The sequence below is a fragment of the Schistocerca cancellata genome, chromosome 2, assembly GCF_023864275.1.
Source record: "Schistocerca cancellata isolate TAMUIC-IGC-003103 chromosome 2, iqSchCanc2.1, whole genome shotgun sequence".
In the NCBI taxonomy this organism is placed as follows: domain Eukaryota; kingdom Metazoa; phylum Arthropoda; class Insecta; order Orthoptera; family Acrididae; genus Schistocerca; species Schistocerca cancellata.
In genome coordinates, this window is record NC_064627.1 from 705,223,323 (window position 1) to 705,251,254 (window position 27,932).

Genomic DNA, 27,932 nt, shown 5'->3' on the forward strand with positions numbered 1-27,932 from the left:
TCATTCAGCCAGTGAAGTTGAGCACTGATCAATGGCATGCTCCAGTACTGTGTGGTGAGCTTTGTTCTTGGTCAAAGTTTGGTGGTGACCATTCATTTTGGTGAACAGCTAGTTAGAAGGCTGCGCAGAAGTCATTTGGCATGTCTCCGTTTACATGTGGAGTATGATATTCCGCTAAAGGTAATGGAACAGGACGTGTTGGGTGGGTGTGTGGGAAAGCTCTTTCGCAAAGGATGGATGTAGGTATTGCCCTCAACCAGTATCAACCACGATTTTGCACACACTGACCGGGCAGCAGAATATCACTTTAGTAGTAGAGGCTACTAGCCATCTTTGAAGGCCTTAGACACTATCAGCACTCTCGGCAATGGATTGCTTGTCACTGTGGATGGGCTGTCCATGACTGGCAAAACTGTACGAGATACTTTTTTGTGTGGAAGGGATAGCAGCTATTGATGTGGAAGTACTATTGTTTAATGGTAACTTTCACATGGATGGAAGTTTTAGTTGGTTGGTTTAAAAGAGGGGGGGAAGGGATCAAACTATGAGGCCATCGGTCCCTTGTTCTGGAGGAAACAATTCCACAAGGGTGAGAATAAGACAATGAGACAACACAAAACAGAATGAAAGAAAAATCCACAGCAACGACTGAAGGGCAACAAGCACTAAAGCAGACAAGAAAACCATAAAGACGCAAGAAACAGGTAGAAGAGGTTAAAACAAGAAAGCAGGTTACCATAGCTGGCTGACCATGAGGAAGAAGGAAAAGCCAGTCACTCTGCAACACATTAAAATCCCAACCCTGAAAGTACTAGGGAGGAGGACACACAGGGACAAAGGACATGTGCTAAAACTTAGAGCAAATGATAAACCTCACCCTCATGAATAAAACTTAAAACTAAAGCTGGTGTTGAGGCATTGTCACCCAACACCAAAGGTAGGGTGCTGGGAAGGTTAAAAGTCATCGCGGATTGGTTAAAAGTGGGGAGTCAAGCAAGAGATGGACAACCATCATAAATGAGCCACAGCGACACCGAGGTGGGTCCTCGTGATGGAGGAGGTAACCATCCGTCAGCCACGTATGGCCAATGCGGAGCCGAAAGAGAACCACCAAGAGGCGCACACAGAGGTCTTCCACACATTTGTCGTTTCCTTAATGGCACACAGCTTGTGGTACGTACCAAGATTATGCCATTCTGTCTCCCAAAGCCTCAAAACCTTGCGACGTAATTCTGAACACAGGTCAGTTTCAGAGAAGCCGACCTCCATAAGCAGTTTCTGCGTAGCCTGTTTGGCCAACCTGTTGGCAAGTTCGTTGCATGGGATTCCGATGTGATCTGGGGTCCAGACAAACACCACTGAATGACTGGACCGTTCCAGGGCATAGATGGACTCCTGGATGGTTGCTACCAAAGGATGATGAGGCTAGCACTGGTCGATAGCTTGTAGGCTGCTCAGGAGTCAGTACACAGGAGAAATGACTCACCTGGGCACGAGCGGATGTGCTCAAGAGCATGAGATATGGCCGCCAGCTCTGCTGTGAAAGCACTGCAGCCATCTGGCAAGGAGTGCTGTTCAATATGTTGTCCATGAACATATGCAAAGCCTACATGACCATCAGCCATTGAGCTGTAGGTGTAAACCACTTCATGGCCCCAGTACATGTCAAGAATCGAGAGAAAGTGACAGCGGAGAGTCGCAGGGTTAACTGAGACCTTAGAACCACGTGAAAGGTCCAGGCGAAGCCGCAGCTTAGTTGCACACCATGAAGCTGTTCGTGAATGAACCTCAAGTATAGGTGGTAAAGGCAAGGACTCCGGTTTGGAGAGAAGGGATTGCACACGAACTGCAATTGGAAGCCCTGAGCTGGGCCACTGATGTGGGAGATGAAATGCCGTGGGTAGCAAAAGGAGACGGTAATTCAGATGCGCAAGAGAACTACGAACATGTGCAACGTAACTGGAGAGCAACTGCGCATGCCTAACCCACAATGGAGGGACTCCGGCCTCCACCAGGATGATGGTCACTGGACTAGTCCTAAAAGCTCCTGCCGCTAGGCGAACACCACAGAGGTGCATTGGGTCGAGTAAACATAATGCTGAGGGCGTCGCTGAACCATAAACCAGACTCCCGTAGTCAAGGCGGGATTGAATAAGGGCTCTGTAGAGCTGCAGCAGCATAGAGCAATCTGCACCCCAGATGGTGTTGCTCAGGCAGCGGGGGGCACTGAGGTGCTGCCAGCACTTCCACTTAAGCTGACGAAGGTGAGGTAGTCAAGTCAATCTGGCGTCAAAAGCCAGTCCTAAGAATCAATATGTCTCCACTACAGTGAGTGGATCTTCATTAAGTTAAAGTTCTGGTTCCGGATGAATGGTACTATGCTGACAGACTCCCGTAGTCAAGGCGGGATTGAATAAGGGCTCTGTAGAGCTGCAGCAGCATAGAGCAATCTGCACCCCAGATGGTGTTGCTCAGGCAGCGGGGGGCACTGAGGTGCTGCCAGCACTTCCACTTAAGCTGACGAAGGTGAGGTAGTCAAGTCAATCTGGCGTCAAAAGCCAGTCCTAAGAATCAATATGTCTCCACTACAGTGAGTGGATCTTCATTAAGTTAAAGTTCTGGTTCCGGATGAATGGTACTATGCTGACAGAAGTGCATAACACATGAATTTGCGGCCGAAAACTGGAAACCGTGGGCTAGAGGCCCATGACTGCGCTTTGTGGATGGCTCCCTGTAGGCACCGCTCAGCAACACCAATACTGGTGGAGCAGTACGAAACGCAGACGTCGTCTGCATACAAAGGTGAGTGACAGCCCGACAGCTGCTGCTAGACCATTAATGGCCACTAAAAATAGAGATACACTCAATACGGAGCGCTGCAGGACCCCACTCTCCTGGATATGGGGTGAACTATGGGAGGCACCTACTTGGACACGGGAAGTACGAAGCAAGAGGAAATTTTGGATAAAAATCGAGAGCAGGCCTCTGAGACCCCACTCATAAATGTGGCAAGGATATGATGTCGCCAGGTCATGTCATACGCTTTTCGTAAATAAAAAAAAAAAGACAGCAACAAGATGTTGGTGTCTGGAAAAGGCTGTTCAGATGACACACTCTAGAGACACGATATTATCAGTGGTACAGCGGCCATGGCAGAAACCACCCTGAGATGGAGCCAGTAGGCCACGTGGCTCCAGGACCCAACCCAACTGCCAACATAACATACGTTCCAGCAGCTTACAAAGAATGTTGGTGAGGCTGATGGGCCGATAGCTATCCACATCAAGCAGGTTTTTACCGGGTTTAAGCACCGGAATGATGGTGCTCTCCTGCCATTGCAATGGAAAGATGCCATTGCATCAGATCCAGTTGAAGATGAGATGTCGCTTGTAGTCAAATAAAAGATGTTTAATCAACTGACTGTGGATCCGATCTGGCCCAGGAGCTGTGTCGGGGCAATGTGCAAGGGCACTGAGGAGCTCCCACTCTGTAAATGCCGTGTTATAGGGTTCACTGTGGCATGTAGCAAATGAGAGGATTTCCTTTCCATCCGCTGTTTGAGGGTGTGAAAGGCTGGGAGGTAGTTCTCCGATGCAGGGGCTTGAGCATAGTGCTCAGAATCATGTTTGCGCCGGCAGACAACACACCATTGATGTTAATGGCAGGGACACCTGTTAGGTTCTGGTACCCAAAAAGATGTCTAATCTTCGTCTAGACTTGGGAAAGTCATCCAATGGTCGAGACGTACCTCTCCCAACACTCCTGCTTCCGTCTTTTAAGGAGCTGGTGAATGCAGGCATGGAGCCTATGAGGTGCTCCAGGGAAGGGCGCCACTTATGCCGCTGTAGAGCTTGCCGACCCTCTGTAATTGCCTCAGCGACTTCTGGCGACCACCAAGGGACTGCCTTTCGCCGGGGGGCACCAGAAAGAGCGAGGGATCACGTTTTCTGCTGCATTAATGATTGTTGTAGTCACCTGCTCAACCATCACATCGATGTTACCGTGTGGGGGAGAGTCAACGGTGACATCAGTGGTAAAAGTTTCCCAGTCTGCTTGTTTTAAAGGCCATCTGGGCAAGCATCCATGTGTGACGCTGGGGCAATGACAGGAAGATGGGGAAAGTTGTCACTACCACACAGGTCGTCATGTGCTTTCCAGTGGATAGATGGGAGAAGTCCTGGGCTGCAAATGGATAAATCAATGACCAAGTAACTACCACAAGCCACACTGAAATGTGTGGTGGCCCCAATGTTTAAGAGGCAGGTCTAACTGAGACAGTAAATTTTCGACATCTCTACCTCGGCCAGTAAGGACGGTGTCACCCCACAAAGGGTTACGGGTGTTAGAATCACCCAAAAGTAGGGAAGGTTTAGGGAGTTGAACAATCAGTGCAGCAAATACGTTCAGGGATTCTGCACCATCTGGAGGAAGATATACATTGCAGACAGTTATTTCCTGTGCCATACATATTCTGACAGCCACAGCTTCGAGAGGGGTTTGAAGTGGCACAGTTGCAGTACAGACTGAGTTTAGGACATAAACGCAAACTCCACCTGACACACTATTATAGTCGCTAATGTTCCTGTAATATCCCTTATAGTTGCAGAGGGCAGGGGTCCACATTACCGGGGACCAGATTTCCTGGAGGGCAACGCAGAAAGCAGGTGTAAAGCTTAACAGTTGCCGTAGCTCAGCCAGGCGATGGAAAAAGCCACCTCAATTCCACTGGAGGATGATATCCTGAGACAAGGAAGGCATGGAACATTCAATGACACAGCTTAGGCCTCAGGGTCACCTGCTGTCACCGAATTATTGCTTGTGCAGTCTACATCCGAGAGTCCGGTGAGATCTAGGTCCTCAGCGGACGCCGGAATCTCCTCCTCATCCCCATATGCAGAGCTTGTAGGTAGCAATGGTGTGTGTGCCACCACAATTTCCTTGGTCTTGGGGGTCTTCTCGCTGCTCCTTGGGTTTCTCTGGCTGGGAGGGCTTCACTGATTCAGTCTCCGGGACTGAGGAAGATCCTGAAGCCCTACGACCAGCTGCTTTTGGGCACTTCAGCCGCTGGCGGGCATCATCTTTCCCACTAGCAGAAACTTGGGAAGAAAGCGAGCCAAGGGATCCCTTCCTGGCAAGAGGAGCTGAAGAAGACTTACACTTCTCTGGCTGGGAGGTGGGGACTGGTGTCCCCGATGGTTGGGGGGGCAGTGCTCCTGAGGTATGTGGTGTGGGAGCAACAGGGATGGCATCTACTCATTGGCATACATGGGGAGTTAACGACACAGGATCAGCAAAGCAATCCCTGTGTTGTCAGGGGGCTACAACCAACAGGGTACATGGTGGCCACACCACAACAGACTGGCTACTGTGCTAGATATTTAGTGCAAAGAAGTCCAGGGTCATCGTTGGCGTAGAAAGCGACACTGCATAGTGCAATACACACCCAGGAAGGCAGCATTTGTGCACCGCCGCCGTCAGTGTCAGCCAGTTTGCCGTGGCATACGGAGCTCCATCGCAGTCTTTAACACTGGTAGCATGCCGCGACAGCGTGGACGTGAACCGTATGTGCAGTTGACGGACTTTGAGCGAGGGCGTATAGTGGGCATGCGGGAGGCCGGGTGGACGTACCGCCGAATTGCTCAACACGTGGGGCGTGAGGTCTCCACAGTACATCGATGTTGTCGCCAGTGGTCGGCGGAAGGTGCACGTGCCCGTCGACCTGGGACCGGACCGCAGCGACGCACGGATGCACGCCAAGACCGTAGGATCCTACGCAGTGCCGTAGGGGACCGCACCGCCACTTCCCAGCAAATTAGGGACACTGTTGCTCCTGGGGTACCGGCGAGGACCATTCGCAACCGTCTCCATGAAGCTGGGCTACGGTCCCGCACAACGTTAGGCCGTCTTCCGCTCACGCCCCAACATCGTGCAGCCCGCCTCCAGTGGTGTCGCGACAGGCGTGGATGGAGGGACGAATGGAGACGTGTCGTCTTCAGCGATGAGAGTCGCTTCTGCCTTGGTGCCAATGATGGTCGTATGCGTGTTTGGCGCCGTGCAGGTGAGCGCCACAATCAGGACTGCATACGACCGAGGCACACAGGGCCAACACCCGGCATCATGGTGTGGAGAGCGATCTCCTACACCGGCCGTACACCACTGGTGATCGTCGAGGGGACACTGAATAGTGCACGGTACATCCAAACCGTCATCGAACCCATCGTTCTACCATTCCTAGACCGGCAAGGGAACTTGCTGTTCCAACAGGACAATGCACGTCCGCATGTATCCCGTGCCACCCAACGTGCTCTAGAAGGTGTACCCTGGCCAGCAAGATCTCCGGCTCTGTCCCCCATTGAGCATCCATTGAGCATGTTTGGGACTGGATGAAGCGTCGTCTCACGCGGTCTGCACGTCCAGCACGAACGATGGTCCAATTGAGGCGGCAGGTGGAAATGGCATGGCAAGCCGTTCCACAGGACTACATCCAGCATCTCTACGATCGTCTCCATGGGAGAATAGCAGCCTGCATTGCTGCGAAAGGTGGATATACACTGTACTAGTGCCGACATTGTGCATGCTCTGTTGCCTGTGTCTATGTGCCTGTGGTTCTGTCAGTGTGATCATGTGATGTATCTGACCCCAGGAATGTGTCAATAAAGTTTCCCCTTCCTGGGACAATGAATTCACGGTGTTCTTATTTCAATTTCCAGGAGTGTAGATACAATGTGGTGTTCAGGGTGAATACATTTTTGGTTTTAGGAAACATACAGAAGGTGGGTGTGCTGTAGGTGGTTTGTGTGATGAAGGAGATGGATGTGCGGCATAGGATCAGGGATGGGCTTAGGAACTTTAACAGAGATTGGAGCTTGTGATGGACTTCTAGGATGGATTCACTATAACAAGACTTTTAAGAGGAAATGTCTGGCAGCTGGTAGACATTCTGTCAAGAAATAACTGACTTGGATGGCAGTATGACCTGAAAGAAGTAAAGTTCAATGTTTGCTTTTGGTCAAATGTATTGGCAGTGAGTGAGGCATTGTGCCAAGATGATCGCATGAGGATTAAGTGAAGAGGGGGGGGGGGGGGGGGTTGGCAGGAATTATGAGGATAGTCAAGGAAAGGGGACAGGAATATGTACTTTTCTTACATGTTCAAATACTTCAGTTTCTGGCACATACTAGAGTCTGAAATTCCAAGTAAAGTAAAAGGTGTTAATTTATCAGCTGCAAATTATTTCTCAGCAACATTAGGATCACAGCTGGGGCAAACAGATACTACCCAATTTTTTTATATATATATATATTTTTTGTGTATCGAGAAATATCACATTCTGTATTGTATAATGTGTGTATACAGAGTGTATGACATTTCTTTGTGATGAAAAAAAAGTTATTACTTTCCTCAAACTTTAGGTCGTGTAAGATTTACAGGATACAAGGAAGGAGCCTCCATGAAGATCGTACAAGGAACATTATTCTGAATGAGCAAAATGAGATTTCAGATGATCAGGTGTACAATGAGAAATGTTAGGAGGAATCATAGCAACAGATTCTTCCACCACCAAGACCAAAAAGGACATTTTTCAAAGCCAGCTCTTAGAATAGCATCAGTTAATATTGAAAGCATTTCATCTGATGAAGTTTTATTGTCTAATTTTTGCAAACAAGCAGCCTTTGATTTTCTGTTAATCCAAGAGACTCACAGAGATACAAATGACTGAAGAACAAATATAAAAGGAATGAATAACATAACTGAAAGATCAAATAAAATGCTTGATATAGAAATTCAGACCATTGAGATAGAGTCATGTAGGGTGACATCCATACAAAAACCACCTAATACTATCTTCAGCTTCAAGGGACCACCTAACTTCCTCTCAGAATCAACTAACCACATAATTAGTGACTCACTGCCACAGTACATCATGAGGCTACAAGGAAACTGATACAAATAGAGAATAACTAGAAGACTGGATTGAACGGATGGGTTTCATGTTAATCTATAACCCAAAGATGCCACTATCCTTCAACCATGTTGATAAGCCAATACCGTGCATGCAGCATTGACCTATTATTTGTTCTGTTGAAGCAATTGTGAAGCCAGACAATGTAACTGCAATTTAAGTGCAATGAGAGAATTTCACACAAGTTCTAAAACTCGGCCCATGTCAGGAGATGTATGATGAATTTGTTAAATCAGATCAAGTCATCTCTCACAAATATATCTCAAGAGGATGCAGAAAGAACTATATCCCAGGACATAAGATTCCAACACACTCTTGGAGAGATTCGAACAGATGTTTGATGATGACCTATCCTGTGAGGAAACAATCCAAACAGGTGAAGACCTTCTGCAAACTGTATCAGCTTCCACAAGTAAAAATGCTATGACCTAGTATCAAATCTAAATAGAAACAGAACAGCCAAAAAGCATGGAAATTATTGAATACCCTCAACAATGATTCAACCACTGCTCCTCCTGATGTCTCTAAGGTAACTCCTGACCTAATTGTCCATCAGTTACTTCTGAATGGTAAGACAAAAGGAAGATGTAAAAACTCCATATTTATTAGGAAGCGTGATGCGAGACTCCCTCTGCACTCCTTTCACTTTCAAAAAACTGGATACATTATTCAAGTCTATGAAAAACAATAACGTTGCAGGCCTAGATGAACTATGAACAGAGCAAATTAAAATGCATGGACCTGCTACAATACAGTGGGCATTACATCTTATGAACACTTGTGTTTCAAAACTGTGAGTTCCTAAGATCTGGAGCAAAGACAAAGTATTAGCACTTCTAAAGCCTGAGAAAGAGCCAAAAGAAGCAAGAAACTTTTGTCCAGTTGTACATCTCTGCCATTTGTAAGAGGTACAGGAAAGACAGATTCTAAATTGAATATTATGATATGATCAAAACAATGGAAAATCCCGAATGGAATGTAACAATATTATGAAAAGGAAACAAACAGACCCAAGGTACAGCTACGGGCATCCAGATGGCACCATCCTATTCATGGGCCACCTAGAGGAATCCTTCCTAAAAAACCAGAATCCTAAACCCCTAACCTTGTTCAGATTCACTGATGACATCTTTGCCATCAGGATTGAGAGTGAGGACACCCTACCCACATTCCTCCAGAACCTCAACAACTTCTCCCCCATTTACTTCACCTGGTCCTACTCAACCCAACAAGCCGCCTTCCTAGATGTTGACCTCCACCTGAGATGGCCTGCATCAGTACCTCCATCCATATCAAACCTATTAACCACCAGCAATACCTACACTTTGACAGCTGCCACCCATTCCATACCAAGAAGTCCCTTCCGTACAGCCTAGTCACCCATGGTCATTGCATCTGCATTGATGAGTGGTCCCTCTCGAAATATACTGTGGGTCTCACTGAAGCGTTCAGAGACGGTAATTGTCCTCCCAACATTGTACAAAACAAATCTCCTTTGCCTTATCTTTCCAGTCTCCCACCACCACCACCACCACCACCACCACCAACCCCCCAAAGTCCCACTGTCTGGCCACAGAAGAGCATTCCCCTCTGTGACTCTGTACTGGAGCAACTGGTTTTGACTACCTATTGTTGTACCCTGAAATGAGAAATGTCCTGCCCACTGTCCTTCCCACCCCTCCCAGTGGTATTCTGCCATCCACCAAACCTACACAATATACTAATCCATCCCTGCACAATGCCTGCTCCCAACCCTTTACCTCATTGCTCATATCCCTTTCTAAACCTAGATGTAAGACCTGTCCCATACATCCTCATACCACCACCACCACCACCACCACCACCTACTCCAGTCCGGTCACAAACATCACCTATCCTATAAAAGGAAGGGATAACTGTGAAACCAGCCACGTGACCTACAACCTAAGCTGCAACCACTGTGCTGCATTCTATGGGGCACGACAACCCACAAGCTGTCTGTCTGCATGAATGGCCACCAACAGACTGTGGGCAAGAAACAAGTGGACCACACTGTTGCTGAACACACTGCCAAACATGACATCCTTCATTTTAATGACTGCTTCACACCCTGTGCCATATGGATCCTTCCCGCCACCACCAGCTTTTCTGAAATGTGCTGGTGGAAACTTTCCCTGCAATACATCCTACGTTCCCATAACCCCCCTGGCCTCAAACTTTTATAGCCATTGTCCTCACCCATTCAGCCCCTTCCCTGTTCCCATTCCAGCACTACACAGCCATCATTCCTCCACCACACACAGTCTTTTTATTTCTCTTCTATTCCACTACTTCCCTCCCCACCTCTCCCCTAGCCCTCCATCTAACCTGCAGCAATTCACTGTCTGCCTCCCCCACCATAGTATCCGTCCCCCTCCCTGCCTCCTCCTCCTTACTCTGACTCAGTTGCCGTTCCCACCAAGCACTGGTGCTGCTGCTCGCTGTGTGATTGCAGTTTTGTGTGTGTAAGTTGCATTTGCGCGAGTGTGTGTGTGTGTGTGTGTGTGTGTGTGTGTGTGTGTGTGTGTGTGTGTTTTGACGAAGGCCTTAATAGCCAAAAACTTTATTTGTGACAGTCTTTTTGTTGTGCCTATCTGCGACTCAGCATTGCCACTATATAGTGAGTAGCAACTTTCCTTTTGATAATAATATTAAGATATGTTGAGAAAAGCCTCATAAAAGGGCAGTGAGGCTTTTGCACGAAGTTCTTGCTGTTGACATATCCTTAATTTGGTCCAATACATTGAAGACAGTTGTGAAAGAGGTCAGGTCATACTTGTGGCTTTCACTGACACCATAGCAGCCTATGCTATGTCAGCCACAAAAAGCTGGTTGGAGAAGAGTATTCAGTTACAAAGGATTACCGCTTAACATATTTTATCCAATGTCTCTTGCAAAACAGGAGATTACTTTGTCACGCTGCAGACAGTTTATCCAATGTCTGTTGCAAAATTGGAGACTACTTTGTAACACGGCAATATAAGAAAAGTCAGTGGAGGATTCAGAAAAATTGAGTCCCTCAGGGAAGTGTCTTGCCCCTAGTCTTGTATAACATCTACACTAATGACCACCCAATTAGCCATAAAGCTAGAGCATTTATTTCTGCTGACGTTACGGCAATTGCTACCCAAGGCCAAATCTTTGAGGAGTTGAAGACAGAGCTGACAATAGCTCTCAAAGAGCTGGCCACGTACTACAATGCTAGCCATTTGAAGGCAAATCCTGGAGAAACAAGTTTCTGTATTCAATCTAGGAAACAGGCAAACTGAAAGAAAACTGAACATCACTTGGTGGGGAGAACAGCTATTCCACTACGACATTCCTAAATACCCTGGAGTATAGATGGACCATTCCCTTACATTCAAAGTCTACTGCAAAGAAGTAAACCTCAGAGTACCTGCATGGAACAATATCATACATAAACTTACAGACACCACCTTGCCCACTCAACCGAAATTGGTTCAAAGATCTTCCCTGGCACTATGTTTCACCACAGCAGAATGTGCTGCACAAGTCTGGCAAAATTCTACACACGCCAAACCGGCTGATACACGTCTGAGCAAGACTGGGCACATTTTGACAGGCTGTCTACTAACAAGTCCTGTCAGTAAACTGTACCAAATTATGGGTATAGCAACCCCCCCCCCCCCCCCAAGGAATTCGCATGAAAGCAGATGCACAAGTGGAAAAGAAACAAGAAACTGATCCCAGACATATCCTGTTTGGACACAAGCCCCAATGACCACGACTCCAATCAAGAGAGCTTCATGCAGGAAACTACAGCAATTCCTTCATCTCCCGGAACTCTGGCGAGATTCTTTGCCTGAAGCACACTGAGTCAGTGTCAGAGTGGACCAGCCAGAGGCTCAGACCTGCCTTATGGCAGATAGAAGATGCTGAACGGACTGAGAACTGGGGTGTAACAGTACAAAGTCAACCTCAGGAAATGGGAGTTCTGTAGTCATGATGAAATTTGCCAGTGTGGTGACCTGCAGGACCAACAACATCAACTAGTCTCCAGGAACCTGCCAGACATCTACACTACTGGTGATCTTGCTGCAGTTAACAAACCAGCAGTCAAAGCCACTAAATACTGGGTTTCTTTATCTTCCTGTCTGTATTTCGTAAATTCGTTTTGTATATATCAATCATTATAATTTTATATATTGTCATTACTTTCTAACTTTACTGAATTATCTCTGAAATGGATACTTTGTATGTAATTAATCTCTTCATGTTATTAATGCTCTAAGAGTAATGTAATAAATTCATGTCCTAGACACACAAAATACACAAGTAACTAAGATTTCTAAATGAATTTCCCGTGTTTCCTTGCAAGATGTTGGCATGTTTGTTTGTTATGATAGGATGGTCCACTAGCTGCGTAATAAGCAATAGCCAGTTCTCATATACAGAGCACCATGTATGGTTGCCTAGCAGAAGGTCTGTCTTCCATTACCTTACAGTGATACTGAACAGTTCAATTCAACTGGCAGTGAAGGCAATTTCTGCTAATTGTTCTGCCACTGCCTCGAATGTCTTGTGTTTTCCAAAGAAACCAATTTTCAGTAGATTAGGGATGGGGATGGACCCGGACGATTTCCTGTAATAAACGGCATAGCACAATTGACCCCACGATTTCAAATTGCCAGCTTTATGTAGTGCAGTTCAAAGTCAAATGATCATGGCAGACCATCAATTAAGTGAACCTAATGTGCTTGCTATAGTGTGTTTCTTTTAAAATTATCATTTGACTGCCAAGATGCAGCATAAATTTAGAATACATTACAACAAGGTTGACAGCTACAGCCTTGTCGAAGAAGAATCCTGCTAATCTACGATTGCCGCATCCCCACAAAAATGTGAAAAGGTAAAGAACAGCCCTACAGTAATTACGAATGCTCTTGCAGACAGCAATTCCTCACATTATGAATTTCAAGCAGAATGTTACAAGAATGTTACCCGTGCATTTACTCTCATTCCTTCGGCACAAAAATCGAATAACAAATTACTGCAAAGTAAGAGGAACATATTACTGGAAATTATTAACTACTGCAATTTTTTCCAAACCTGAAATCAGCTTCATCTCACAGCTTATGTCACAAACAAAATTCTTTGTAGAAGAAAACTCATTTACTGCACCAGTTACATAGCGAGGTTTACAATATGGAGCACATCTGGTTCCTTTGGCCTTTTGGGAGATTAATTTTGTTTGAAGACAATAATTGGCATGCAATTACAGCAAATTTTGAGCAATAATTGAAAATGCTCAATCATCTCCCAGAATTCCATTCATGTTGTAATTACATTCACTTAGTAAGATTTCAAAAAGACAATGTGACACGCCACATGGTATGAACATCAATGAAACCTACCCGAGGCCAGGGCGTTAACATCCGTAATACCAAAAGGATTTAGACACTGGCCTTGAAACCTTTCATTGTGTTAGTATGAGAAATGTTCTCAGGGAATGTAACATCAAGTAACTGTGAGGTGGTATGGCCTCCCAGCTCATCAAATTTAGTATCTTTCAATTACTTCTTACAGAGTATTTAAGTGCAGGGCCAACAGCAACCGCCCTCATGCAACTGAAGGAAAAAAATAAGCTATACAAACAATGATTCAAATTCAAGGGAAATTCTAAAGAAAACTATGAACGCTCTTCAAAATGCTGGGAGTGTATAGAGAAAAACAAATCACCTCACTGACAACCTAAAATAGCATATAAAAAGCTATTATATCAATGTCCCAAAGCTGTACACATTTTTTGTGTTAGGTGAAAATAAATTAACATTACTATGTATTTACATTGTGTAGTTAATTTTACAAGAACATTTATAGCAAGTATTATAGAAATTTTTACTATTAAATTAAAACTGTCTTTTTGATCTTTTAAATAATATGACAAATAGCTATCACAAACCCAAAAGTTCCAGAGTTCCTTTCAAAGTAAATTCAACTCTTGATTGCAGAGCAACATTCTTGGAGTCCAAAACACAAGAGACAGGGAAGTCAGCTTGAGTGTCAAACCAAAGGCTTTCCATTGATCAGCACTCATAATTCAACAAGAGGACAATGGATTAATGGTGGAAGAATGCTTCTTATGAATTTCAACAATTTTTTTTAACACCTGAGGCTCAGAAATAGACAAAGACTTGCAAACATTAAAAAGTGAGGTCCACAACATGTTGATTGTATTTAATATTTTACAAGGTTTATAGACCTATATTGGATAATGAGATATTACTAAAAGTTTCTCTATTTAGTAATCAGTAAGATGCAAGGCACAATGGACAAGTAATGCTAACCCACAAAAATTTATTTTGAGTTATTGCTTTTTATATGTTTGGTTAAATTCAAAGGCAAGAACATAAATACAATAAGACAAAATAATTTATATAGTAGACAATGATTTCTCCTCCTCAGGGGACACCGCCTTAAGGTGGGTGAGGTGGTTTGCGTGCTCTGGATCCGGAGGACTATGCCAGCGGTAGCTTAGCTCACAGCAGGGTTATCCATGCCGGACAGACCAAAGGGGAGGAGCCAGACGAAGTGTGTCCCACAATGACCTATCCTAAACCTCTCCTTTTTCCTTACCATTATCAAACCCTTGCCAGGGATATGGCGAAGTCCTTAACGGCAGCCATGGCAGAGAAGAATTTTGTTTGTACGACGCAGCTGGCGGAGGAGGCACCCTATCCCTCCTAAGGGCAAATGAGGAGTGGAACCACTGCCGTGGCGAACAGGGATCTTCAAAGGCCGAGGGAATAAACCCTGAAAGAAAATTAGGCTTAGCAGGCCATCAGATGAGAAAAAGTTGTCATTGCTCTCAATCAAAGAACGAGCCTCGGGTTAAAAATACCTAATGTAGACAGCCCTTCTTGTTCCCCTGGAACAAATGACAGCTCTTCACAGCCTTAAGAAAAATCAAGGAATGCAAGAAGATACACTAAACAAGAACAGAGAACTAGAACCCAACAAAAAGACGAAAACCAGTTGAAAGTGGGAACATTATATGTAATCACTTTGACAGGAAAGACTGAAGAAATTGTAGACATGGAGAGGAGAAAGATTCATATCCTTGGATTGAGTGAGACCAAGTGGAAGCGAAAAAAAACTCTAAATTGCTGAGAGGTGGGTACGAATTATACTGGCAGGGTCACAATAAAGTGGCAAAAAAATGGAGTGAGATTTGTGTTTCACAAAGACATTGACCCAGTTACAGATGTGAGCTTTGTAAATGAAAGGATAATTAGAGCAAGAGTGAACTTGGGAAAGAACAGTTTTACTATACTCCCAAGTGTATGCACCTCAGCAAGGGTGCAGTGAGGAAGGAAAAATGAAATTCCTTGAATAACTGGAAGACTAAGTAAGAGAAGATAACATTATGATAATTGCCAATCTGAATGTTCAGATCGGCATGGCTAGAAATGGATATGAGGAGGTACTGGGCCCTTTTGAATACGGAAGACGAAATGTTGAGGGTGAAGAAGGTGCATAAGGAACCATCTTTTAGTGAAGAATCATTTTTCAAGAAACACGATAGCCATAAGATTTTGGTTGTTATAGACAATATATTAATGAACAAATTAATTGGAGGAAAAGTAAGGGACACTAAAGTCATACCAAGTGAGCACTTTGATAGCGACCACAGGTTACTAGTAGCTGATCTAAATTATATGTAAAGTTTGAACGCTGTACAAAGAATGCCAAAAATTAAGAAGTGGAAGTAGAAAGAAAAAGAAAACAAGACAAGTTTCCAAAATCTAGTAGCACAAAAATTGCCAAAAACTGAAAGGGGTAGTGTAGAGGAGTGGAGCCTATTTAAAATACCAGTATTTAACTGTGCTGTGCATATATGTGGCAAAATAAAGGGTAAAGTGAAAGACAAAGAAACCAGCAGGTGGAATGATAGAGTAAAAGATGCAATTAAAAAACTTAATATGATAAAGAAAAACATGGACTTTGAAAAAAGAAATCAGAACCAGGGACTGGTACCAGAAGATGAAAAAGTGACAACACTGCGGAAGGAATACCGACAGAAGAAACTCCAAGCAAAGAGAATTGTGAAAGAAGAAAAGGAGAAGAGCTGGGAAATATTCAGCCAGAAGCTGGAGCAGGATAGCAAAGGGTCCCAAAAACTGCTATATGGGTTATTGAAAAGTAAAAGATCTGATAGAGAAGACATAAAAGCCATTGAAACAGAGGATGTGGATACAATCAGAGACATGGACGGTATCAGAAAAGAGATGAATTATTTTGAATCTTACTGAATGGGGAAGTGCACAAGAAAGTGACACCGAAGTCATTGAATTAGAGGAAGAGCAGGATCCAATCTCTCGGTTAGAAACTGAGAATTCCCTGAAACAGATAGAAAGTGGGAAGGCAGCTGGGGTAAATGTAGATGAGCTCACAGTGGATATGGTTAAAATTGCAGGAATCCATGGAATACAATGGTTACACTGGGTGCTGGGAGTGATATGGAAAGAAAAAGTGCCAGACAAATAGAAAAAAAGAAATTATAATACCATTGTTAAAGAAAGGTAATAGAAAGAAATGCACCAAGTACCGAGGAGTCACACTTATCACACTGCCACAAGATAATGGAAAAGGTCACAGAAAAAAAGATTGTGGAAAATTCTAGAACACCAATTAGACGAACAACAGCATGGGTTCAGAAGTAATAGGGGAACAATAGATCTCATTTTCTCCCTCCATCAGTTAATGGAGAAATATTGGGGAAAAAGAAAGGACTTGATAGTAGTATTCGTGGATTTGGAAAAAGCATATTACAGTGTACCAAGGGATAACATATGGGAATGCTTGAGAAAACAATGATCCTGATTCATTAATTTAAAAAGTCCAGATGCTGTATGATGGTTGTGAGAGGGAAGATCAAAATGGTGGAAGATCAAAATGGTTTAAGACAAAGAGGGGTGTTCAGCAAGGCAGTTCGCTCTCCCTTTACTATTCATTACACTTATGGACACCATCGTCAAAGAAATCAAGGAAGAAGAAACTTAAGATCTTAACGCTTTTGTTTTTGCTGATGACATCACCACTTGGGGAGAGACAGAAATGGAGGTTCAGAGGAGACTAGCTTAATGGAACACAAAATTTAAAAAATTCAAGTTAACTATGAGTAGGAACAAGACAGTGGCAATGAAGATAAGCAGGACACCCACACCTTGTCACATCATGCTGGAGGGGGAGAAAGTTGAATGTGTGAAAAGCTTCAATTATCCGAGTAGCATCACATAATGGGACAAAAGTTCCAAACTAGAAGTCTTAAACAGAATAACAAAAGGATCTAGCGTCTTCCACCAAATATGAAATCTAATCTGGGACAAGGAAGTCCCTCACAGAGCCAAAGAGACCATGTATACAATTTCTCTCCTGCCAATCATGATGTAAGCCTATTGTCTACAGGCCTGTGTCATAAATAAGATAGAAGAGAGTCAAATACAAGCACTTGAAATGGAGTTCATTGCGTCAGCTCCACACAAAAACTAGAAGACAGAGAGAGAGTCAGGAATGATTATGTAACGAGAGACTTAAGTGACATTGACTGCAGAGGAGAGGGCGAGTGCTTTGAGATTCAAGTGGTTCGGTCATGTGAAGCAAATGCACCCAACTAACTCCATGCCAGTACCTGGAGATGGATGTGCCAGGAAGAAGACCAATTGGACAGCCTAGAAAGAGATGGACAGACCAGGTTAAGGAAAATCTCAAGAGGAGAGGAGTAAAATGGGATGTAGTGGAGAGGAAAAAGCTATATCAGGACAGAAACCAATGGAGGCATATCTTTCACAAAGTTACTACCCGGCTCGCTGGGAGGAAATCCTGATGATGATGACGACAATGCTTTCTAATGGCACATAGAAAATTACTAGGTGCTAGGATGTGATGCACTCAGAAACACAACAGGTAATAAGAGAAGACTAATCTATGTTAAATTGAGGGTTACAACATTTTTCTAATGGCCCCTTCAAACCAAGGTGTCATGTGCAGAGTAACTACAACTGCATTTATCTTTGCAGAGAGCAATAGGACAATGCAAAGTCATTCCTCACCAAAGTAATCCTTAATGCAATCTTCTACTGCAGCAGACCCAGCAACTTTCAAACGAGTTTGAAACAAACATGAGAATAGTATATTAAGTGACTTGAGCTTCAAAGAATGATTGACTATGCTATTGGTAAGACTAGATAACTCTCCATCCAGTCCAGATGACAGCTGGGTGAGGCCCAGAAGTATCAGTGTAAGTTAAAAAGAAATGCCTCCTCCTCCTCCCCCCAAGTTAAAAGTATTAAACTTTTAGTAGTTATCTGCGAAGCATTCGAAACATAGTGTTGGAGTTTCAGGTGCTCCTAAAAAGAAGTGAAGCTGACAATACTAGGTACATGGAAGCTGGTTAAAACCTGAAGCTGATAAGTTACATTTTTGGGGAAAATTTAAGCAAGTACCAAAATTATAGGCTCATGAGAAATGTTGAAGTAGACAAGATGGAAATTGAAGCTGCATGTGAGACTGCTTGGTCAATACTCTCAGGGATGGGTATAAAATTAAAACTACATTACTTTATCCACCTTCAGACTCGCCTCCTCACACAGGCTAACTGAAAACATTACAGAAACCTTTATCTATACTGATCAAAAACAATTTTCCTGTGTTGCAACTTCTACAACTATTACTAACATAATGAAGCTGAATGCTGAATCCTCGTATCTTGTGAAGGGCCTCTTAGAATTGTGAGCAACCTCAAATAATTAGTAAACTATGAAAATTTCAATAAATGGATTTAAATTTTCATAAAATGTTTGTTAATTCCTAATTGTTGCCACCCACAGAAATTAAAAAGTATAGCTTCCATATACAATTATATATGTCACAAATCAGCACTCATAGAATGGAAAACAGTGACACTGCAATATCTCTACGACAGTAGGTGAAATCTCAGTCCCTTGACTTTTTCCCTCAATTTAATTCACAATTTCCGGTTTGCTATTTTAGAGAGTGCAGCAGAAACAATTTTCTGTTCCTGAGCGAGCAAACTACAAACAGGAGTTGTTTTCAAAGATAACCATCCAAGTCACAGCAATTTTCAAGATGTTTGAGGAGCCATCAACAAAATGATCTAACTATAAACATTTTAACAAGATTAACAGTAACAAATTCTTGTATTATCAGTTCCTTTAAATGTCCAATAACTTCACTGCAAAATTGTGTAGTTAATTTTTAAATTCTATAAGAGGAAGAAAAATAACTTTAGAATGAATAAGATGAACTTATGTGGCAACTTATGTCACCATATATAAATATCACATAATCGTTGGAATACCAGAACAGACTAACACTTGACCCATATTACTGTTAGGAAAGCCGTAACAATAATTTGTATTCATAACAAATGTGTGAATCTTATTCTTCATCACTTTTCAAATAAAGTGATTTGTAGTACTTCAAAATGTGAGCATTAACATATGCAACACCCTGTACTACAGTAGAAAAGGTCTTTAAGTTAACTGTTTAACACAATTCTTAATAACAATAACACCTTTAACGTTCTAAAGAAAGTTTATAACTAAACACAATTACCTGTGCGACAAAGTAACAAAACCAACCAAAGTAGTGCTTTGGGTAGAGAAAACTGACATAGTCCCTAGATTCCATTACGAATTGGCATGGTGTAGTGTTGTAAACAAAGACTACAATACAAGGATGCTTCGTGAGCTGTAATAGCAACAGGACTAAATATGACAGCTAACGACGTTGTAAATGTTGTGGAACGAACGTTGTTCTCATTAATGCAGCACATGCACTATTACAGGTAAGTCAACTGTGTTGTTTATTACCTCAGCGACCTAACAATTCTTCACGGTCTCTACAAAGCATAAGTTATCTTCCCCAGATTTTTTTGTGTATCTACTTACTGTATTTAGATTCCTGCAGGGCTAATTTTTCAAACGTGTCACATGAATTTGCTATTTATGCAACAGTACTTATACTGTTAGTCATAAAAATAAATCACCGATAAAAACGAATTTCTCAATTGTGTTCAGTATATTGCAGTCCAGAGCCTAGATAAATTTTCCTTTTTCCTTCTTATATAGGTTGCATTAAAACTTTTTTTCCACCATTAACCCCATTTAACATAACTTTTACGGCTATGTTCCGTAAACAAATGACTTCTTGCACTATAAACCTTACAAAAGAGTTGCCAAGCAAAATCACACCTTAAGACAATAGTTGCAATAAGAAATTACAAACAACTGTGAAAATTACCTGGAACCAGTGTCCAAGGCCCATTTATATTTTCTATGGTTAACTCGTGCAGTAGCCATACCTCCTGTCAGCTGTACCATTCAACTGCCAACAAAAAATTAACAAACACGCTCGTCAGAGATTCATCTGACTAAACAGCATGCGTTCGTTGTCTGCGACCGCCACAGGCATCTAGCACCAGCAGAAATAGTCACCCTGGCGGTAGCCATTTCAGAAAACGAATTACACAAATTATATCTCCGGTCGGTACCATCGCCCTGGAGTGCTCATTGCGGCGACGATTCCCAGTGAAGTTAATTGTACGATGTTTTTACCGACCACCCGTTTCCGCCATGACAGTTTTAAAGTCATTCAAAGAAAGTGTACGGTCAGTGACGGACAAATATCTAGATCATGCAATATTAGTTGGAGGCAACTTTAACCTACCGCGTGTAGACTAGAACGTCTATGGATTCACTGCAAGGTGTACAGGCAGACAGTCTTTTGAAGTACTTTTGAACACATTTTCCGAAAACTGCCTTGAGCAGCTAGTTCGATGGCCCACATGCAGTGGATATATTTTAGATCTTCTAGCTACAAACAGAACTGACTTTACCGACAGCATCAGTACGGATAGAGACAGTGGTAGTGATAATAACGTCGTCATAGTGACTATGGTTACTGAATTTGATAAATCAGTGATGAAGACTGGGAGAGTATTTCTGCTAGAAAGAGGATGAAGCATGCCAATTAAACAATGAAACGACATCGTTCAGTTCCAGTATGATGAACACAGAAGAATTATGGGCAAAGTTTAAACGGATTGTATATCGTACTCTGGAGAAGTATGTCCTGAGTAAGGGGATTAAGGGCGGAAAAGAGCCACCGTGACTTAACAACGGAATTCGCAAAATGCTGAAGAATCAAAGGCCGCTGCACACTCTTTTTAAAAGAGAACATGAAAATGACGACAGACGAAAGTTACTAGAGATCAGTAAAATGACTGATGCGCAGAGCCTACAACTACCATGGCCATACCTTCGCAAAAGGTCTTGCCTACAACCCGAGAAAATTCTGGTCCTACGTAAATTCGCTAAGTGAGTCTAAGGCGTCTCTCCAGTCGCTCATTGACCAGTCTGCTGTTGCAGTAGAAGATAGCAAAAGAAAAGCCAAAGTTTTAAATTTCGCGTTTAAGAAATCATTCATGCAGGAGAATCATACAAACATATCATCATTTGACCAACACACAGACTCACATATAAAGGACGTAGTAATAGGCATCCCTGGCACAGAAAAACAACTGAAAGAAATGAAAACAAATAAATCCCCAGATCTCGATGGAATCCCAATTCTGTTTTACAAAGAGTACTCTATGGCACTGGTCCATTACTTGCATTTATCGCGAATCTGTCACCCAGTGCAAACTGCCAAGCGACTGCAAAAAAGCGCAGTTGACTCCTGCATATATGAAGGGTTAAAGAACGGACCCACAAAATTACAGCCAATATCCTCAACATCTCTTTGCTGCAGAATTCTAGAACATATGCTGGGTTCGAATATAATAAATTTCCTTGAAATAGTAAAGCTTCTGTCCATGAATCGGCATGACTATAGATAGCATCGCTCGTGCCAAATTCGTGCCATTTTCTCACACAGAACTATAAATGAAAGCCACCAGAAAGAGTCCATATTTCTAGATTCTCGAAAAGCATTTGACACAGTGCCCCATTGTAGAATGTTAACGAAGGTATGAGCATATGGAATAGGTTCTCAAATTCGTGAGAAGCTTGGAGACTTCTTAAGTAACAGAATCCAGTATGTTGTCCTCGATGGCGAGCGTTCGTCAGAGGCAAGAGTATCGTCAGGAATGCCCCAGGGAACTCTGACAGGACTGCTGTTAATTTTTATATACATGAATGATCTAACAAACAGGGTGAGCTGCAATCGGTGGCTGACTGCTGATGATGCTGTGGTGTAGAGATGGGTGTCATCACTGAGTTACTTTAGGAGGCTACAAGATGACTTAGACAAAATTTCTAGTTGTGTGATGAATGGCAGCTAGCTTTAAATGTAGAACCATGTAATTTAATGCAGATGAGTAGGAAAATCAAATCTATAATGTTCAAATACAGCATTAATAGTGTGCTGCTTGACAGAGTCACATCGTTTAAATATCTAGTGGTAACATTTCAAAGCAGCATAAAATGGAATGAGCATGAAAAGATTGTATTAAGGAAGGAGAATGATGGACTTCGAATTATTGGGAGAATTTCAGGAAAATGTGGTTCATCTGTTAAGAAGCTCACTTATAGGACACTATTGCGATCGTTCTTGAGTATTACTTGAGTGTTTAGGATCTGTATCAGGTCAGATTAAAGGAAGACATTGAAGCAATTTGGAAGTGGGCTGCTGAATTTTTTACTGTTTCAACCTTGAAACAACATGCAAGTGTTATGGAGATGCTTTGCAAACACAAATAGGAATCCCTGGAGTAAAGATCGCATTCTTGAGGAACACTATTGAGAAAATTTAGGGAGCTGGCATGTACATAACAATAAGAACCACAAAGATAAGAGAAATCAGAGCTCATAATGGAGCATATAGTCTTTTTTCTCTTGTGATGTTTGCACGTGAAACAGGAAAGGAAGTGGCTAGTAGTGTTATAGGCTACCTTCCACCACACACCATATGGTGGCTTATGGAGTTTATATGTAGATGTAGATCATAATCTTGACTGTAATAGTCCCACCTGACATCCAGCACTAATATTTACAATGAAGTTTCCTTCTCCTGCAGCACAACTTAATCATGACAGCGCTTTTCCATGTTGAGACATATTATCAGTGGAGATTTGCTGAGTCTACATATAGTTTTATGCAGAAGAGTTACTGTACTATACTGAAGAACAGAACCATGCCATACTGCTTGTATGTACTATAGTTCTATAGGCCTACATCTATGAAACAAAGCACAGGTGAATATGTATTTTCCAAACTTCATTCCTTGTTTCTCCCCTTCAAGAAGTATTAATATATTATTTTTGAAGGTTATTTTTGTTTATATCCCACACGATTTCCCCAATCATTAGTATTTCTTTTTTCTGTTTCAGGTTCTTAACTTTAGGTGTCAATCTTATTGGTATTAGATTAGATTAGATTAGATTTACTTTCATTCCAATTGATCCGTAGTGAGGAGGTCCTCCAGGATGTGGAACATGTCAGAAGAACAACAATACATGACAAATATTTACAACTAAAACAAATAAGCTAATGTACCATTCCACAGGTCCCAAGTGGAATGATCGTCATTTTTTTTAATGAACATTAAGAGTCATTTTACAAATACTAATGCACTGAATTAAAAATAAAAAAGTTTTTTATTTATTTATAAGGTAATAAACATGTATTACAACTACTGTAATATTTATTTACAATAAACACATTACTGCACTGAAATGGTGCAGAAGTTAGATTATACTTACACACACACACACACACACACACACACAATCTTTCCTTTTTTGTAAACTACTCATTGGATACCATTATTTACATTTTATTTTAAGAAGGACGTAATTTCAAACTGTTGGGTTAAGAAAATGTCATTCATGTTCCTATGAATAATATTAAACAACGTACTTTGCATATGTTAATGAAATATGCTTGTTGCCGCAATGCCTTTCTAGAGTGGACTTCTCAACCCACAGGCAGATGGGCCAACCTGCTGCCTGCATGATTCTTATGTACGTGCTGGAGAAGTGAGGCGACATGAGGCACACCACCACCCTGGCACAGTGGATTCCTAGGTTACCTCATGCTGCGCTGTTTTGATCCCTCTACATGCTCAGAAGTGGCACATTGTCATAAGAGAACCTAGAGGAGTCAGTATAAATACTGCTCCAGTACTAGTTGGTAGTTGATGTTTGGTGACACGACATCATTATTACAGGTAGTCTGTGGAAACCAGTTCTTAGCTGTTGGCCACAGATGGAATCATGTATACGATTGGAGTTAACCCCCTCAGCGTCAGTGCACTGAAGCACTGAAACTGGTAGCCATATAACAAATAACATCGAAAGAACAGCTGTAGGTGTTTCATTTTATTACATGAGTGAGTGGCCAAAGTCCCTCAAACCTCTAGTGAGAAGGATGAACATACAAAAAATGAGTGGTGTAAGTTTACAAACCTCTTGTTGACTCCTGTTCATTAGTCTGGGTATTTTGACTTTGACCTCTGAATACGTATATTCTTTAAAGTTGTTTAACAATATTAGCTTATTTTCAAGAACTAGCAGCTTTCTTTCAGTTAATACTGGGCAGAAATTCAATCTGCATTTGGATTGCACTTCCTTGACACTTGTGTAGAAAGTGCGTGCAGTATTCTGCTGGATCCATTTTCAATAAGCTATCACAAAAATTCTAAAATCTTATTAGTGATCCGCAGGCTCTTAAATAGAAACTGAAGTGTTTCCTCATGAGCCACTCCATCTATTCCGCTGAGGAGATCCTTGAAGAGTTAAGCTGATTCCTGTATTATATTGTTGATTGTGTTTATCTAAACTTTTTGGCTTGTCATCTTTTTAGGATTAATAAACATTTTATTTAATTTTATTTATTATTACACTTCTGTCGCAATTTCATGTACTGACAAATTCCATGACCATGGAGATTTGCTACTCAAGTAGGGCCTATGGAGCTAGACATGTAAAATAAAATAAACAAATGAATAAAAGGAGAGTAGGTCACTCCCTTGCAGAGTGGCAATAAGTACAGACTGCTGATGAGGATATGGTGTATCATGTAAGATGACAAAGGTTCGACCACATGTTGTGGTTCCACTCACATTGCAGGAAGAAGTGTTAAAGCAGGGACATGATCACATATTATCTGGTCATGGGGGCTGTAGAACCACAGAAGAGCTGAATATTCCTAGTGACATAGGCATATACAAAGCGTGGAACAGTACGTTAAGATCTGTGAACTATGTGCATAGCAGGCTGAGTTATCAGCATATTCCACTGTGAAGGTTACCAGAAGCTAGTAAGATTTCTGAAATGATTGGTATGGACATTTTATGACCTTCTGGACAAATGCCATTGGAGTACTATTGTATTCTGGCTATAATAGATCACTTTTCACGAAAAATAGTAATGGTAGCTATCCTGATCAACAAGCCATCATACTATCACAGTCTGCCCCCAGTAGCTGAGTGGTCAGCGTAACATAATGTCAATCCTAAGGGCCCAGGTTCGATTCCTGGCTGGGTCGGAGATTTTCTCCGCTCAGGGACTTGGTGTTGTGTTATCCTAATAATCATCATTTCATTCCCATCGAAGCACAAGTCGCCGAAGTGGCGTCAAATCGAAAGATTTGCACCCAGCGAACCGTCTACCCAATGGGAGGCTCCAGTCACACGACATTTACGTTTTATCCTAGCACAGGAAATGGATAATAATGGGTTACTGAAGTTTGGTGTTCTATAAACGTTAACCATAGATCAGCACACAATTTTCATATCGGAACTGACGAAGTAATTGTTTCATCTATTGTGTATTCATAACACGAGGAAAACCCATTACATCCTCAGGCAAATGGCACAACAGAGGGTGCATTGGAGTAGGAAAAATACTAAGTCGCTATGTAAATATCCAGTACAATGATTTGACTATTCTGTTGCCATATGTTGTCATTGCCTGTAATTCTAACATCCATGAAAGTACAGGCCTGTCACCATATCAGTAGTGTATGGTCGGAAAATGGTGTTTATTATTTGTGATTATCAAACATAGAGTAGCAAAGAATGGATAACCAGTGTGAAATTTTGCAAGGGCGTTATGAAAAGTGTGGAAGTATGCATGGAAACCCAATGGAAAGACTATCTAATGTCAGGAGCAAATGGGACTGTGCAGCTGAAAACTACTGGAGTATTAGGTATGGCAAATGGTGATGTAAATGAGTCCATACACTCCAAAGGGGAAAAATGAAGCAATTCGTCACTCGGTATCAAGATCTATACCAAGTAATTGAAGTGTCTTTCCAGTGAGCATTAAGGTACAGCTTATGACACAAACAAAGGCATACATATCAGAAATGTACATATTTTCCGGGGCATGCCAAATTCACTGCTGCCGTTACCAGCATGTGGGGACAGTAAGAGGAGGTAAAGACAGATCACATCCATGAAAGCTACATACACATTATCGTATGCTTGACGGCTATGAAAGCGATAGTGTAGAGAGAATTTGGGTTTCTTAGATGTTGTCTGAAATACCACAGGAATGAGAATTTGGGGAGTGGATGGCACAAGTGGAATAAGTGTTTTGTGTTATTCACAAGTATTTATTTTATGAGGAGTTCTACTTTGTTTATGTGTATTTGCTTGATATGTTAAATTTTGGTTTACAATAGTAGGATAGCACTGTGTGTATGGTGTCAGAGTAAACACTTGGCCGACTTACATCCAAGGCTACCCCATCTCCCTCACCCTTTGTGGAAACACTGAGAATTGTTCAAGGTCACCCAGGGGAATCACCCAGCAACTGTGTAATTTTCATCCAAGGGCATGACAAAATTCGATAGTCATCATCTGACATAAAAATGACGGAAAACACCTCTCAGCCAATGGAAGCATAATAAACTGTCGGAAATGCCAATGGACCAATAGGAAATTAGCTCTCATCTCCCCTCCCTCTGTTATATTATGAATCCAGTATTCCAAGCCCCATGTCTGAACTCCATTTTGAGAAGATGGTGAATTGCCAGTGCCAGCAACAGTGGCCAGCCAGCACCCTCTGCCATGAGGAATGAGACTGCAAGTAAGTATCAAATACTAATTATTACTATCGTTACTAACAAATATAAATTAGAATATATACTTATGATTTGTTATTGTTTCTTCAACACAGTGCACACCTGAACCTGTGGTAGCAGAGCTACTGGATTAGGACAACCACATACTATTGGTCATAATGCCACAGCAGCAACAGCTGCAGATGGTGTTCCTGATATATTGGACTTGGTATCTTTCAGCAATACTGTGCAGCCATCTTCATTCAAGTATCCTGTGCTGCATCAGCAGCAGCAGCGACCATCACCACTGCAGCTCACAGAACTGCAGGAATGATCTCCATAAACAGTACTATAGCTCACAAGCACAAACAACATTACTGCATGTGGATCTAAACGTCTAAATGAGGGTCTGGATCCTGATGAAGACTGTGCTGTGGTTATTAAAATTGAAAACGCGCAACGTGTTGGTTCTAAAGTTCAATAGTCATGATTCGAGTGGGAAAATATGAGCAGTATGGTCGGTTATATAAAGAATAAGATGTAGGACGAGTATGATGCTTCCCATATTTTTACTGACATTCAAGTACTAGGCCATGAAGTCACAATAGCTGATATTTACGTGAGGTGATGTTAGAATTAATATATTTAAAATATTAGAGAGTTGTGAAATTAGGTGATAAGTACTGTGCAATAACGAATGCCACAGAAAGATGGTGTCATTGGCAACCGCATCTAATACCTACAGTATGAGTTAGTAGAATATTTGATAAAAAATAATGTTACAATAAACCAAGTGGAGCAACAAATAAATTGCTGTATACCCCCTGTGCCAAAGTGTGTATCTTTAAGACCTGTAAAGACTGTCGAGGGTGAATTCACAGATGGAATTCCTATGTGGG

The 27,932-nt window shown here is 42.2% G+C and overlaps 1 protein-coding gene across 1 annotated transcript in view; it reads right to left on the reverse strand.

The window, feature by feature from the left end:
• The window catches only part of LOC126162497 (ER membrane protein complex subunit 4), a 40,281-nt gene extending 19,841 nt beyond the window's left edge, over positions 1-20,440 (reverse strand). The window contains exon 1 of the mRNA XM_049919046.1: positions 20,267-20,440. Coding sequence (XP_049775003.1) covers positions 20,267-20,346 — 80 coding nt within the window. The 5' untranslated portion in view covers positions 20,347-20,440. The remainder of the gene's footprint in view (positions 1-20,266) is intronic.
• Between the last annotated feature and the right edge of the window lie 7,492 nt (positions 20,441-27,932).